Source organism: Alosa pseudoharengus, unplaced genomic scaffold (assembly GCF_046254945.1).
Source record: "Alosa pseudoharengus isolate Yale_2024_CS ecotype anadromous, Long Island Sound unplaced genomic scaffold, YU_APseudo_1.1 YU_APseudo_1.1_scf_6, whole genome shotgun sequence".
NCBI lineage: Eukaryota > Metazoa > Chordata > Actinopteri > Clupeiformes > Clupeidae > Alosa > Alosa pseudoharengus.
The window spans coordinates 24,405,302-24,421,318 of record NW_027468848.1 but is presented as its reverse complement, the minus strand read 5'-3'; the positions used below and the strand labels follow the sequence as shown (position 1 = coordinate 24,421,318).

General features: G+C 43.7%; 2 protein-coding genes across 3 annotated transcripts in view; both read right to left on the bottom strand.

Moving 5' to 3' along the window:
* Positions 1 to 737, bottom strand: part of cacna1ba (calcium channel, voltage-dependent, N type, alpha 1B subunit, a) — a 92,200-nt gene extending 91,463 nt beyond the window's left edge. Inside the window, exon 1 of the mRNA XM_076271336.1 lies at positions 484 to 737. Coding sequence (XP_076127451.1) covers positions 484 to 737 — 254 coding nt within the window. The remainder of the gene's footprint in view (positions 1 to 483) is intronic.
* A 1,191-nt stretch (positions 738 to 1,928) lies between these two features.
* ehmt1a (euchromatic histone-lysine N-methyltransferase 1a) lies at positions 1,929 to 15,151 on the bottom strand. 2 transcript variants are annotated; one of them, XM_076270915.1, is made up of 24 exons: positions 15,056 to 15,151; positions 14,516 to 14,615; positions 13,715 to 14,118; positions 13,423 to 13,528; positions 13,162 to 13,262; positions 12,534 to 12,768; positions 11,895 to 12,040; positions 11,222 to 11,365; positions 10,258 to 10,466; positions 9,573 to 9,704; positions 8,979 to 9,061; positions 8,633 to 8,739; positions 8,039 to 8,161; positions 7,660 to 7,761; positions 6,678 to 6,782; positions 6,126 to 6,280; positions 5,130 to 5,297; positions 4,427 to 4,571; positions 4,209 to 4,286; positions 3,992 to 4,107; positions 3,755 to 3,841; positions 3,572 to 3,650; positions 3,011 to 3,186; positions 1,929 to 2,652 (listed from the first exon to the last, which is right to left on the bottom strand). In XM_076270915.1, exons 2-24 carry the CDS (start codon positions 14,544 to 14,546, stop codon positions 2,448 to 2,450), a joined length of 3,237 nt encoding a protein of 1,078 aa, XP_076127030.1. In that variant the 5' UTR covers positions 14,547 to 14,615; positions 15,056 to 15,151; the 3' UTR covers positions 1,929 to 2,447. The 2 variants fall into 2 exon arrangements, with proteins under 2 accessions (XP_076127030.1, XP_076127031.1); XM_076270916.1 differs by having other exon boundaries at positions 9,573 to 9,701.
* Positions 15,152 to 16,017: the final 866 nt, after the last annotated feature.

Below are 16,017 nucleotides of genomic sequence, written 5' to 3'. Positions count from 1 at the left end.
AACCAAAATCGGTGCACAAAATTTCTAAAAACTAAACTAAACTAAAAATTCAATTTATATTCAATGTCTTGATTTCATGAACACTGCGCTAGCCTGAATGCCACTGACTCACTTTCTGCCCTTAATGGACATGGGCATGTCAGACAACACCCATGTGATTAGGTTAGGCTACTTAAACGAATAATTTGCACAAATTACATTTTATAGGCAAGCACAGTCCGTTTCAGTTATGAAACGCTAAGCTATGTGGAAAGCTCTGAATGGAAATATCAATATGGCTAACGTGTGTAAACTTTGGTGATGTTAATTAACCAACATCATTCTGCCAAATAGTGTTAAATGCTAACAAAAGGATTCTCTCTAAAACAAATCGCTCTGAATAATAAGGTTAATTAAAATGTATCTAATAAGTAGGCTATGTATGGAACATAAAATTCAAGACTGTACAAGCTTAAACGCAATTAATGCCACTTGAAAGGATATGGCCATTCGGTTATTTTCTTTGCATATTTCCGTATGATGTTATCTTCGCTGAAGATGAAAAGGGACCGGTTGACAGTGAGACAGTTTTGTTTGACAGGGATTGGGTTATATATGGCCATTGTCCTGGCTCTTTGGGCGATTGACTGCTTGTACACCCTCGGGCCGGCTGGGGGGCCTCCCTGCCGGCTTGCCCCCCTTCCACTACTCGCTGGACTGCCACCTCCATATCGTAGATCTTCTTCGAAGCGAGCCATTCTAAAAACGCGCAGATCTCACTGTAGAAATCAAAATTGACATCAGAGAGAGCATAGATAAGAAGCATCACAACGCACTGTGTTGTCCCAGCCACGAGTTTTCATCCGTATCAAATATCCAACAGGGTGCTGTTCAATAATTGTATATTACAACAATGAAACCTTCCCCAAGGTTCCTTTCGGAATTCTTCGGCCAAAATAAATGTTCAACATTTCTCCCGATCATTTCTGATAATCCATAAAATTGACTGAAGTTTACACGACAAGACAATACAATCCTTCCATGCGCTTCGTGGTATCCAAATGCAGTGATTTCCGAAAGATTTGCAGTCCAAACTAGTGCCTTGGAATGTACAAAAACAAAGCAAAATCATGCAGCAGCAACAGGGACAGCGAATGTCTGTTATAGGCATGCAATAATCACTCTTACAAATTAATAATGGAATAGATACTGAATGAAGACATTTGCTATTTGAAGCTCATATGTGATGTTACTGCAGACGTCTCCCTCTCACGCCCTTTCTGGCATTTCTTGAAATATTGTCCTTAATCCAGTCATTTCAGTGCAACAGTCTATGGAGGCTAAAATCGGGATAAGATTGGCACTTCTATTTCGCTAGGACTCACGCTGGCAATGAAAATATTACAGATTTCTGCAGCCGCTGCTTCTTCTGAACCAGATCACATGACTAAGAAAGCACCCTGTCAGTGGCTCCACCTGTGCCGTTACAGTATCCATGGCAGTGGGGTAAAAAGCGGAAAGCATCTCACCCCTTTCGCGGAGCGAAAAGATATGCGGTTACATTATCAGGATTCAAACTCATCGTAGATATCAGTATATTTGAATGGCACATAGGCAAATAATATCATTGACTCCTATCTGTGCCTCGATGAAGGGGTGGGTCCGAGAAATGGGACCAAATCTGGCCAGGGTGCACAGTATTACTGGGGAAGGCTTTCTGGACTAAGACCATCCCTCTCTAGACACATTAATAACTTAAAGCATGGTATTACATTCACTTACAATATGCTGGATCCTTCAGAAACACCCTGAAATCAAATTATGACATCCCGAAGGAGAAAGTTCTTGGATGATTATGCAAAAGATGCAACATATGGGAGAAAGGCAGACGATCCAAATTGTAGGTATTATAATATAATAAGAGAAAATAATGTGCTCAAACATCTGACGACTTTGAATTGTCTTTATTTGTTAGATAATACTAGTAAAACCCACATAAGACAATGATTCTCAGCACTGATTAACAGATTTCATTATTTTACCCTGGAGTACTAAGCCATCAGCTTATTTTCCTCAGCAAAGTGGCCATTCCAACATTGTGGCCCCTGACACATCTCCCATCATTCTGTACAGACACATTTGGTAAAAAATATAATTGTAAAATAATTGGCTTCTCATCATCGATATTTTCCTATCACACATTAATTTCAATCTAAAATCTACGATTTCATGGAAGTAAGAGCATGCAGTTCACTACCACACACATCCACTGGCACCACATTTGAATTCATAGTCTGATAGAGGATCATTCAACAATCAAACATGTGCTTTTTCTATAAGGCAGTTTTCTTTAAAAATGTGCTTAGTACCACCCTATGCTCAATTTAGTAGTGGTACATGACAAACATTCTTACATTAGGACTCCACATTAAAAAAATGTAAAAGAACAGGCGGGGAAGCTTGTGGGCTCATGGTTTGGTGGCCTGGAGACTGGCGAGGCTGGCGGTCTGTGTGCGGGAGAGTGGACCGGGGGGCAGAGGACCAGGTGTCATCCGCGCGGGGCTCACCTGGCTCTGGCCCAGGGCACGTGCGGCATACCTGCATTTGGGCGAGCGGCACTGACAGCTCAGGTACTTGCTCTTGACCTTCCAGAAGTGCTCACCGTAGTCAAAGCTGGGATGACAAGCAGGAGGAACAGTAATGAAATGACTTGGCAGAGAAGATATATTCTTTCTGTTTGAGAAGAGGAGAAGTATCTACGACAATGGAAGTGGGCAAATGTGCTTTGGGATCGATAATGCATTTTTTTTTATTTCAATCAATTTTATTTAGATACCATCTCCAAGACAACATGATGCTCTTTTTGCCAGACTCACAGGCTGGACTTTTTCCTCTTTCCCCTTTCTCAAGTTCACAACAATGGACAAGGTCATTAACATGTATCTACAGTCAGACACTGAATAGGTTAACACACTCATCCAACTACGAAGACAGGAACTCTCTCTTTGAGAGTGCCCGTAGCAGCACTTACCCCAGTTCTTCTCCGACTCTGATGTGCCTGCAGGAGAAGAGAGCCACCCGAGGGAAACGCAGGTCCTGGTGTTTGGTGAATACTCGGACAGGGAACAGGTTAGGCTCACATAAGTGGTTCAGAAACCGGGCCACGTTGCCATAGAACTGGGCATCAATACAGTAGACATCACCAACCTGGCAGAAAGCAGACCGTGAGGATTTTCCACTGATTTGCAATCAATGAGATCATGCATGGGTAAAAACTGTTAATTAGAATTTCTGAGTGGAATTGCAAAGGCATGGCCACTCCACTGGAATTAGCATTACAGCCCTGTGATATAATGTTACAGCATCATTTTGCAAGCGATCACAGATTCTGCAGTGACTACAGCTGAACTGAAGAAAACGGATTTCCCCCGTCCCAGTGAGTTGCTATCTGTGCTACAGCACCTCCTGTTGGACAAATAGGAATTAATAAATGATAACACTACCACATCACATCACATCACATCACACAAGCTCTCACCACAGGGTTTGTGGGGACATTTTTAGCAGCATAAAACCGGATTAAAGGAAATACCTTGTTGTCCAAATTAAAGAGAAAGGCGTCGTTTCCTCTAGTGTTGGCCTCTTTATCGGTGATTATTTCTCCCACATACCTGCAAGACAAGCCCCCCCCCCCAGATGAGTTTTCGATTCATCCCCAGGCGACCAAGAGATTTGAACTGACTTAAGGTTCATGTGTCTGTGTGTCTGTGCTTACTCGCAGACAAACGACCCCTCAGGGATGTCCTGCATCGCTCTTACTCCCCAACCCATCTGATCGGTTCGGAAGACCTGGAGCCTGGTCCTGAAAACACAACAGGAGTGAAGCAGCCTGATCAAAAGAGCAATTCTGGTATCAATCCCTTCAGAGGCTCAGTGACTGTACAGAGCTTGTGAAATGTTTATGAGCTGGATGAAGTGGCAGGAGACTGAAGAGAGGAAGGGACAACGGTACCGGAGTCCGTTCTGTACCACACGATTCCGGCACGACCTCCAGCATGAGCAGGCGTGGTTGCACTCAAAGAGGTAGGGCGGGTCTTCCCGGGAAAACTCCGGAAGCAATCGGCCCTCCTTTTACAAAGAACAATCGATTTAGGTCCGAAATCATTTTTGCATTAATGGTCTCAATACTAGGCTTGGCAGTGTATTACTGCATTGCGTTGGAACAATACCTTGTCATACCAGCTACGTATACTGAGCTGGCCACAAACACAGTTATTGGAGGAGCAGTCATCTTTGCATTTGCAGTGCTGAGGGGAAACACAGATGGAGAGAACGCGTATAAATTTGCTATTGGGACTCTAGTCTGTCTGTGTTTAATCATTGGGGTCTAATGAGAGCATGTCACATATTGACTGACTAAACAGTCGCGACAGAATTGCCTGTTCACCTGTAAGTGCGTGATGTTTTCATCAATATTCATTTGGGACGTGCAGCAGTTTTCAGGGACATATTTGAAGTTGCTGGGGCAGGGCTCATGATCCACTCCATTCACACAGGAAATGGGGACCAACTCATATCCTCGAGAGATATCCCTAGAAGAGAGAGTTGAGATAGATTAACAACATTATGTCTATATCTTTGAAGATTTTTCATTAGATGGACAATGAAGGACTAGGTGCCGGCGCTGCAGAATGTGGACTAGCATTCACACATCTTGCAAGATATTAAAATTACTTCTCAAAGGCCATTTGTAGAATATGCCCTTTCAGTTATGCAACAACAGAATCAAGGAAATAATTAGATAGAAAAATGTGCAGTGAAAACACCAAAACACACAATGTTAAAAAAAAAAACACAAAAACACACAAGGTTACACTAATAATATCTATTTATATACGTATAATTCATAAAATATGTTTTATTGTTAAATCAGAACAATTCATTGTCAATGTTTTTTCCCCACCACTGATATGAAAAACAAAACCTTCTGAAGACAAAACATTTAAATACTTAAAAAAAGACCTACCAAGATATATATATATATAAAAAGCATTCACTGACATTTCATGCTCATTCATGACTGGGAGACTTTTCCATGAGTAACGTGCAGGGTGTAACTGTGGCTGACTAAGGAGCGGTTCTCGTCTTACTTGCTTATGACTCTGTCCCCCTGGTTATCCCTGCCCTTCCTGGCGTCCGTCAGCTTCTTGTTGGTGTTGAGGATAGTCCACAGCTTGGAGTTGGGCCGGCAGCGCTCCAGAGGGGTGTCCCCGTCTCGATTCCTCATGTTGACATCCGCCCCCCGGGACAGGAAGAGCCTGGGAAGCGTGGAGGAAATGACATCATGAAACTGCTTGCTATTATATGGCAGGAACGAGAAAACTCTGGCCCAGTCCGAAACTAGTTACTTCGCCCTCTCCCACTTGCACTTTGTTTGCGCATTCTTGCGAAGGGTCCGCCATATTAAGGGCCATCCGAAACCAATTACTGTTAAGTGGTAGTGTGTTATAAACCCTCCAACGCGGAGTGAACATCGATGCTCACTTGTCGAGAGTGTGTGTCAATTAATGCAGCATGTCATGGAGGACGTTTCAAAATGTCAGTTCCGTGTGAGTAGGCCACGCTTGTATACAAACCCATGGTTCCGTGATAACCAGCTTCCACAAAGGAGAGTGAAGTTCGTCCCAAAGCTGAGTGCAGTATTGTAACCCTACGCGCTAACCAAGAGGGAACTTCATTTAGCTGCGAGGGTGCTTCCCACCCAAGTTCACTTGGTAATTGAGGGGGAGTGGGTAGGGATTAGTTTTGGAAAGGGCCTATCGTGTGCTTTGCCTTAATTCCATTTGTCTGTTCAGCCATTTTCTTTATTCAACAAACGTAAGAATTCTTAGCTAGAGTATTGCATTAGCACTGTTGTGCAGTTAACAGTCATGTCATGTATGCCTCTAATATAGCTCACACACACCATAACTGGAACCAGTGTAGCCTCTTTGCTTGTGGATTTGAAAGAAATGCACCAGGTTCTGACTAGTTTGCGTATGTATTTCTGTGTCATGTCTGAATTCCACATGCGTGCATGAGACCTGGGAGGTCTCATGCATATTTAACGGCACGACACATCCCCCCCTTCTAGAAGCTCCTCTCACATCACACAGTCGAGTCGCTCCTCGTGGACGGCAATGTGCAGCGGCGAGTCCCCGTAGATGTTGACGGCGTGGAGGTCAGAGCCCATCTCCAGCAGAAGCTGCGCCACGTCGTCCAAGCCGGAGAAGGCTGCCCAGTGCAGGCAAATGTTCTCCTCCTGAGAAACAGAATGGAAAACATTGGAATTAAATCCACTAAAGGGGAACATTCAACGGTACGTCCTGGGTGAGTAATGTTTGCTGAGGTCATCATCCCTGTATGACATCTCAAACAGGACCAAGTGTGGTAGGGCCCACAGAGGCACCCGTTAACAGCTGGCGTCACCATATCGGTGACATACAGCACTTTACAAGACCTCAACACCCATCCCCCATCACCTTTAGCTTCCCTCCCACATCCCAGCTCCTTGAGGGGGGAAAAAAGGTTTGCATTGCAAATCTGGCGCTCTAACCGATCATGTATGAGACAAGGGTGGAGCGTTGTCTCTACCAGAGATCATCAGAGTGACAGGACACAGGCCAGAAGAGCATATGGGACAGGGGCGGCACACTGACCTTGTCCCTCACGTGGACATCGGCGCCTTTGGACAGCAGCAGGAGCACCTGGTCTTTATGCTTGTATTCGATCGCCCACGTGACTGGAGTCCATCCACCATCGTCCTGAAACCAAAAGCAAAGCAATAAAAAACATTTTTTTTTAAAAGACAACACCACCGGTGGCTCATGCACAAAGGCACAAGGCAATCTGCTCCCAATCCTGACACTTTACATCACAAGACACATACAAATCACTGACGAGGCCTCAGACAAAACAGAGGAGCGAGGGAGTCTCTCTTCCCCCGGCCATTTTATCATTCTCCTCCATCCAGGTGTATTCTCAGCGTCTTTGCTCTTTTGTGCATCACAAAAGTAATGTCAAGGCCCAGGAGACCCCAGAGTTATGTTTATTTTGCCGACAAAGGTTAGGGGCTGTCATGTTCAATGTATTTAGCAGGGAAAATGGAAGTCTGATGCTTTCCCCCGTAACCTGCACGGGCTTTGATGGTTATCCACATGAATAAGTTTTCCCTGCAGGGGAGCGGGCCCCAGGGATCCCTCTATAGGGCACAATCCATCTCTGAACTACTGCGCTTCTAATGGAAGCAGACAGGCCTCCCGACCACGCCGCCCTGACCAGATCAGCCACCAGATGAGCTTTCTGAAGGGCGAGTGGGGGGAGGGGGTCTGCGCAGGTTTGTCTGTGGGTTATCAGAACACCTTGAACTTGGTCTGAATAACACAGCGCAATGCCACAGCAGCACATTTAATAACTCTGACAGCAAATGACAATAGATTCAAATAAAAACAAACGCCATTTTCAGGATAAAGGCGCAAATTCAAATTCTCATAGTAACCTGATGGCAAATGACAATAGATTTAAATAAAAACCAATGGCATTTTCAGGATAGAGGGTGCAAATTCAAATCGCCATCGCACTGTTTTGGTTAACTATGCAAATTGAGTGAGAATAAAAACAGACAAAGCTGTGTACAGTTACCTGACAGTTCACATCGAGAGAGGCCACGGTGAGCAGGTGCTGCATGATGCTGTAATGGCCCATTTTAGCTGCCAGGTGCAGACATGTGGAGCCACTCAGGTCCTGGAGCAAAGAAAATTGTAAATGATCACTGGCAGAAATCACAAGCAGCAAATTGGCAGAGGATGCAAGCAGAGCTTGAATCAATGAGTAATGTACAGAGGGATTGAAACATGAAACATGAAAAGGATACTAATTCTCATGAGCCCAGGTCTTAATCAAGAGTCTGGCAGAAAAGTTGGGTTTGTGTCTTTTATTCACAGTGTTTCTCTAAATGCTCATCAGTGCATTAGCGCCGGACTGAGATGATCTGGAGAGTGTGATCGTGGACCAGCAGTACCTTCTGGTTAGTGGCTGCACCTGCTTTGAGCAGGTATTTAACCGTTTCCAGGTGATTGTTCTGGCACGCATACATCAGCGGGGTTCTCTGACCTTCATCACACATGTCAAGATTGGCGCCAGCCTGTGGAGGCGGGGAGGGAGACACACACACACGTACACACACACACACACACACACACACGTACACACACACACACGTACACACACACACACACACACACACGTACACACACACACGTACACACACACGTACACACATACACGTACACGCGCACACACACGCACACACACGTACACACACACACACACACGTACACACACACACACACACGTACACACACACACACACGTACACACACACACACACACACACACGTACACACACACACACACGTACACGCGCACACACACGTACACGCACACACACGCACACACACACACACGTCAGTAGCCATATTGCCAGATACAAGACACTTTGCAGTAAAAGCTAAACATCAACAAAAACATGCAGCACTAATTATATGAAATAAAACCATCTGGGATCAGATATGTAACTGTGATATAAAGATGCATAAAACACAAGCAGAAATACCTGCACCAGCATGTGGCAGATCTCATTATGGCCCCCTCCTGCCGCTGCATGCAGGGGTGTCTGCCTCTTGGTGCCGTCCACTGTTAGATTGGGGTCTGCCCCTTCCACTACAGAGAGCAAAAGAAAAAAACTTGACATCCATGTCCCAGATAGGAGATACTGACCATGTTCGCCATACTGTGAGAAACTCGGCCATCCGCCCATGAAATCTATATGTTATACCTATATGCTGCCATGCTGAATAATACCAAAAGGTTGTGTGATCATTCCATACTAGCTAGCAGTCCCTTACAGTCCAGTGACACTCCCTCAGATAAGCCCAAAGAGACTACATTAGAGTTCTTACCCAACATCTGCATGACTGACTGCAGGTCTCCTTGCTTAGCAGAGGTAAAAAGCTGCGCTGGAGGATATTGTGTTTTCTTATATCTAAAAGACAGAGGGGAAAAAAGGCTTTTACAAGGCACTATTTTTGTGCATGTAAAATAAACATCTTTATTAAAAGTTTCACATACTACATACAGTTTACGTAAGGGATAATGTATAGAACGCCGGTCATTATTGGGAAAATAAGTCCCGACAGGGCGAACCGGACCCCGACGCGCAGCGGAACTTGAATCAAACATTCTTTAGAACACAGCTGATCAACCGTCTGCTTTTCACTTTTGAATGAAGTTCCAGTAGTTGCGGAGTGATATGAAGGACCTGAATTAGAAGCACAAACTCTGTTGCCATTGACAGTCATAATTGTCATTATTTTTTTCAGAGGTCCTTTAGTCAAAAATAATGACCACTAGAACTTTGGAAAATCCCATTCAAGTCAATGGAGCGTTCTACTTGCATTGAGAAGAGCTGTTTAATAAATACAGGATATTTCATATGAGGAGTGCATAAGGTATATTGTAACATTGTTTACACTACACATTGTCTTTAAGTTTACCTTGAAGTCGTTTGCTCATCCAGTGCTTCCAGGATGCCCTCGAGTGTTTCTTTGGTGGCGCCCGCCTCCGCAGCCACGGCTCCAGTTTTGGACTTACTGGGAGACGCCGCATAAGGGCCAATCTTAGACCTACTGGGGAATCACATGTGTGTTAAGTAGAATATATTCCAACAGACCAGCCCAAAGTCTGCCAAAGTGGACCTCAATGTCAGCCAAATTCTTCTGAATTGTGTTCGCTGTGCGGTGATGATTTCTATGACTATGCTTTTTTTTTTTTAAGGAAAAAGTGAATAGTCCTAAAAGGCGCAGTGTTTATGAGTATTCCAGTAGGATCTGTGAAGACTAAGCAAATGCTGTTCTTCCTAAAATCAACTCTTGACCAGAAAGGTCTGGCTGTGGACAGTGAACAGAATATCTCAAAGTTAAAAAAAAACATTAGATAGTTTATATCTGCATCTTTTCCAGGCCTTTTAGGAGAGTGAATATCCACCTATTTCATCAGACCATGTGAATCAAGGTAATGATGTGGGTGATGCAATGAGTAAACATGAACCACTACCATGTGGTGCTTTTTTTTCCCTCACAGAGAATCATTATCTTTGTCAAAAGGTCTCAGCGCAGGTGTTCTTGTGAGCACGAAGCCTGGAAGACCTACATGCCAGCACGCAGCAGGTCTACAACCTACCCCTTCAGTGAGAGATCCGTCTTGTTTTGGAGAGCGGTCGCTGTTGGCATAACAAACATGGCGTCTGGCTTGGCGATGGTGACTTCCTGCGCCTGGCTAGCATCCTCACCACAGTGTGGGCAGTAGATCTGCCCACGGATGACTGAGGCACAGCCGCGGTGGAACCGGTGAGAGATGTTGCCATCAGGCTGGCATTCCATAAAGGTCCCCTGAGGAACATCCAAGATACTGCAGTCATAAATACTGTATAGGCTTTAAAGGCACATTTAGGCCAAGAGGTCATTTTTGAGCTTCCTTAATGCTATGCAAAGCCTTCCTATAATGCCACAGTGATGCTAGTCTGAGTCACAAAAGTTAAAGCAGGTAAGCAGATTTTGCAAGCAAGTTCTCTCGAAAGGACAATTCTGGTTCCCCCTCATCGTGCCACAGTATAACATTACATGCAATGCAACAAAAGTGACAAAATTCAAAGACTTCAAATGAAAGACTGAAACAGAAACACAAACTTACACTTCAATAACTTACATACAGTATAACATGGAACAGGTAGAGTTAGGTGTGCGTATTTGACTAAAAGGGCCCAACCTAACTCTGTGGTAAACCCAGTGAACACTGACTGGCTGGTTTGTGACTCTACAACACTAGACTAGGACAAGTATAAGTATATATACTTTTTTGATCCCGTGAGGGAAATTTGGTCTCTGCATTTAACCCAATCGGTGAATTAGTGAATCACAAACAGCACACAGTGAACACACAGTGAGGTGAAGCACACACTAATCCCGGCGCAGTGAGCTGCCTGCTTCAACAGCGGCGCTCGGGGAGCAGTGAGGGGTTTGGTGCCTTGCTCAAGGGCACTTCAGCCGCGGCCCACTGGTCGGGGCTCAAATCCGGCAATCCTCCGGTTACAAGTCCAGAGTGCTAACCAGTGGGCCACGGCTGCCCCACAAGCGCCTCAACTTACTGCCCGACAGAAGAAACCACAGCGGGGGCAGCTTTGGTGCTTGACCATGCCAGCACGGTGGTCCTCACACAGCACCAACAGCGGAATCCGGATGGATGGCCGCATCATTTCCTGCTTCTGGATGTTCTTCCTGCAGAGACTGAGCTGCGAGAGAACAGAGAAATCAACTGGCACCTACGATGGGACAATCACCTTCAGTCTGAGCCAAAATGCCTCAAGATATAGCCCATGTGCTTTTGAACCAGTTACCATGTTTAATTAAAGGCTTTTATCATATCTTTTTCTAAACAGAGTGGCTTTGTTACTTTCCTTTTATTTTTAACGCTTAACGCTCTGAGCCATTTCGTTTTTCTCTCATCATGCCTCAAGATTTAACTTCTTTTTTTCTTGTTTTTAAAAAGGCTGCATCAAATACCAAACATATCTTTACAAAATGAAATCAAATAAGTCATCTGAGAATATGTGTATAAGTCTAACAGAAATATAAAAAAAGAATAGAATATAGAATAGACCTTATATTGTCATTATATATGTACAACAGAATTTGAAAGTGCATACCTTTGTACAAAAGAGAGTTCAACAAAAATAACTTGTTAAAATAGTAATCGTCTAAAATGAATAAATAATAATAAACTATAACTTAAGGAAAAAGCGAAACATGCAACCATTCTACCTGTCCGTCCACGCTCTCCACGGCCATGCACTTGCCCTCGGACAGCGTCAGGATCTCCTGGCTCTTGGGGGCCTCCATGCGGCAGCAGCACAGCGGGAGCTCCAGCATGGCATCTGTCTCCATGGCGTCCGGGCCATCTGACATACCTGGCGAGCCAAAAAGCAACCCGCTTCTTTCAGCTGCTCCGTGCGCGTGTGCGGCGAGGTGGACATTTTTAAGCTAACCTACAGTTACATGTAGTGTTTTTGGCAGATGCTTCAGCGTGAAGCGACTGAGATGATGCAGAAAATTATCCACATACTGCATATAGGCATTAAAACAGCCAACACTTGAGACAAATGCCAAAGAACTTACATTTAAACTGCATACGATATTAACAATTACTAAAAATAAGTGTAATATGAACACAGCTAGGAGGAAATGTGTTGATTTATTATGGCTTATGATGCCTATTACAATGGTTTCAAAACACCACATCTCAGCCAAGATCACTGAGTACAACATTAAGCCCTACCTCCAGACACTATTTCAAGCATTTTGGCACAAAAGAAAAAATATGTGGCCTATGTAGCAAAACAAATGTAGCTTGCCAGACAGGGACATGCTTCTTATGACAATGCGGTCATGTAGTCCGCTCACCTGACTGCAGGGAGCAGAAGATGTCCTCCTGACCCTTCAGGTCAAGTGAGTGCAGAGGGAACTCTGTGTACATCTCGATCCCTCTGGCCACTTCGTGCGGTGTGTCCTTTGGGCTGGTCTCATCTGTAGACACAGAGGTGTCTGTTCTAGATGTATCTGCTCGGTCTTCAGGGGCCACTGCTCCAGCTTCTGCTTCCATACCACCATGGGTGGCGCCTTCCATGGTGGAACTTTCCTGCAGATCAACAAACAATCCACTCTATACAAAACAAGATAACAAACATCTATACCATCAACACATGATAAGCCAAATGTTGAAGAAGTGGAAGTTCTCTCATTCCATTGACAGTTAAAGTCCATCTTACAGGAGACCAGAGCACACAGCAGCAAAGGATTTTCTGATTGCACTAGCCATAAGAGTGCCGTATCCTAACCGCATTAGCTCTCATCAGCAGAATGTCTCAGTACAGAAACACAATCAAACTGAACCATACATGCACATGTGTTACTGTGTGAACACATAAAAGTATTTCAAACAATAATTTCCATCACATTGAAATAAACACGCTTAGCTGAGAAGGCCACATTTGAGCTAGTCATTATAGGATTGGAGGATATCAAAGGTCACCTGAGATGAAAATAAGGGTTGGGTCCCTCTTTTCACCACCTTTGTTTTCTTCTTGTTGACAAAATTATATGTTCCCATTTTCCTTTTCTTTTTCTTTGAAACTAGAAAACAAAATTCACAAAAAAGACATCTACTTGACTACAACAGACAAACATACAGTATCTGTGCATTGACTGCCAATACAAAGCTAACAGCAGTTTGAAATACATTAAAGACGTTTGTACACTGAGATGAGAAAATTAAGCTAGTTATGAGATTGACCTGTTCGAGGCAGTGCAGATGGCTTCTGAGTCCGAGGTAGCTTGATATGCAGAGGTTTCTCCACGTCTCTTACTGCTGTGGCTGGGGATTTGTCTTTATTCAGCATCTGTGTGGAATAAAAACAAAAATCAACCCTAAATAATTTTGGTGAGATCCCTGCTCTAAAATCCATGACTTGACTAATGCTGTTCAGGTCAAAACTGCTGTGCTCTGACTAATTGTGCAACACCTTCTGAAATAAAAATTAATTCATATGGACCATATGGAACTGAAACAATCACTCAGGCTTTACCTGGAGTACATGAGGAGCAGGGGCAGATTTCACCATGGACTTCCAAGCCATGCGGCTCTTTCCTGGAGAGGGATCGACAACTTGCCCGTGCTCCTGGCGTACCCCGCTGCCCTCCCCTGTGGGTGCAGCTGTGGTGGATGGGGACTTAGATGCATGCCCCGACAACAAGCCCCCTGGAGCCAAAGCCTGGGTCTTTTCAGAGCTGGCGCCGTTCTGTTTGTTGAGCTGGAGACCATTATTGGCAAAGACTGCTGCTTCCTGAGGAACAGTGCCATCAGGTTTTTGGCAGAGGAGGGTGTGACCACTCGCCCCTCCTCCCACTAGAGTGCTCTGGTGGGCGCCTGCTTCCAGCTTTCTCTTTGGCTTTCTACCCCTTCTGGGAGCATCTCCATGCCTGGCAATACCTGTGATAAGCAAACTGTTCAGCTCGCAACAACACTCACAATGAAGATGATAAGAATAAGCAAAGAAAAACAATGAAGACCTCTGAATATATGGATTATTGTGATATCTTTACTGTCAATCCTCGCGTTGTAGTATCACTTGAAAAGGAAACATCCTCTACATCACATGAAAGGAAACATCCTCTAACCTTAAAATCATTATTAGTAATATTATAATATAATATTGGATATATACTTATAATATTTCATATGTAGTAGCATATGTAAAAAAACAACAACAGATGAGTAGCGGATGGGGTGGCAAAAACAAAGACTACCTGTAGGTGGAGTAGGCCACACATCAGATATCAAAACATAAGCAGAATGAAGGCATCTCATTGACTACAATGGCACTCACCAGTACTACGTCCTCTGGCTATGGCTTTCATTTCATCCAGCTCTTATATCTGACAAGACTTCTGGCCAGATTGGCAACCACTTGAATCTCCCAATAAGATCTAGCATTGAATAACAACAGTATAGGTTTGTTGGAGCTGCCACGGCTTGATTGGGGTCAGCGCTCAAAAATATTCGCAATGAATTAACATGGACATAGGAGGAAAGTTTCCAAGTAATAATTACGACGTGTCCACAGATAACATGCGGTGGAATAATCGTTAGCTTAGGTTAACTTGCACAGGCCATTTCTAGCAAGCGTGGTTAAAGCACTCATTTTCACTGCCTTAACATTAGTTTCATGCACATTATGATTTAGAGTGGGAAAGCTCATAACTGAAAGATACGTCTCGTCAAGCCAAAAAGCACAGGACAAAAGAAGTCTATACCAAATTTCTCCGCATTAGAATTAAATATAAAAAGTATGAGTCTGTTGTGCCAACTCTGACGAAGTCCATTTACCTCTGCACTGTGCATTCAGGAATATGGGTCAACCTCTTACCTATTTTTCTCGGACGGTAGCCATTGAAGTGAGAAACTGCCAGGAAACTGCTACTAGAGGGAAAAGTTTTCGAGCTGTCTTCCTCTTCCTACCCTCCCCTCATCCGCTCAACAGTAACCATGTGACCTAGTTGCGCCCTCTGTTGGCGCTTTTTACTGCTGCAAGACACAGTATGATTTCACACACATAGAATTGACCAACAGACAGTGTAGGCCTAGAATACTGCACTTTTAACTCCAGCTGATGTGTAAGAAAACATATATGTTATCACCTAAGTGAAGGGAACAACCAGTAAGACTAAAATGTCAGAACATTGGCCATGTATGCACAAAGTTTTGTCACCTATTTTTATTTGTTTAAGCAGCACTGACTGATATTTGTGACTTTTGATCACAACTGGCATTTGTCTACACATCCATCCCACACAGAGGGACACCAGACAGACACCAACTAGATCTTACTCCAAAAACAAGATGGATGAAAAGACTTGAAGAACAATCTGTAGCTGAAAAATTGACACAAATTGACTTCTTTTTTCTATTATATCATAACTTTTTATGAGTGTGTTTGTTCTCAAATTTTAATTTGATTTATTCTAATATATGTGTATTAAAAAAAAAAAACATTTTTGAACAACAGATATTTTATTGATTTGAAAACTATACAGACAATCTTCATCACAAGAGAGAGAAGGCTTTGTGAAAATAAATAAAAGGCAAACACGGCAGGTACAGTTAATCAAACAGCAAAACATGTGGGATGTAGGCAGAAATTCTGTCAGCAGCTCACTTGACAATCAGACAGACGTGGGCTGTGTTCCAATTCGCATACTTCTGTACTTGCAATACCTTAATATGCAATGCACTTGTGCACTCATATTAGGTATTGTAAGTACAGTAGGTGAATAAGTACAGTATGCGTAAGTACAGTATGCAAATTGGAACACAGTCGTGGTCTGCTGG

Coding starts and splice junctions, on each gene's coding strand:
- ehmt1a (XM_076270915.1), bottom strand. CDS start 14,546: ATGAAAGCCATAGCCAGAGGACGTAGTACTG. Junction 8,740..8,978: donor GTCAGTCATGCAGATGTTGG/GTAAGAACTCTA, acceptor TGCTCTCTGTAG/TGGAAGGGGCAGACCCCAAT. Junction 7,762..8,038: donor GTGCAGCCACTAACCAGAAG/GTACTGCTGGTC, acceptor TCTTTGCTCCAG/GACCTGAGTGGCTCCACATG.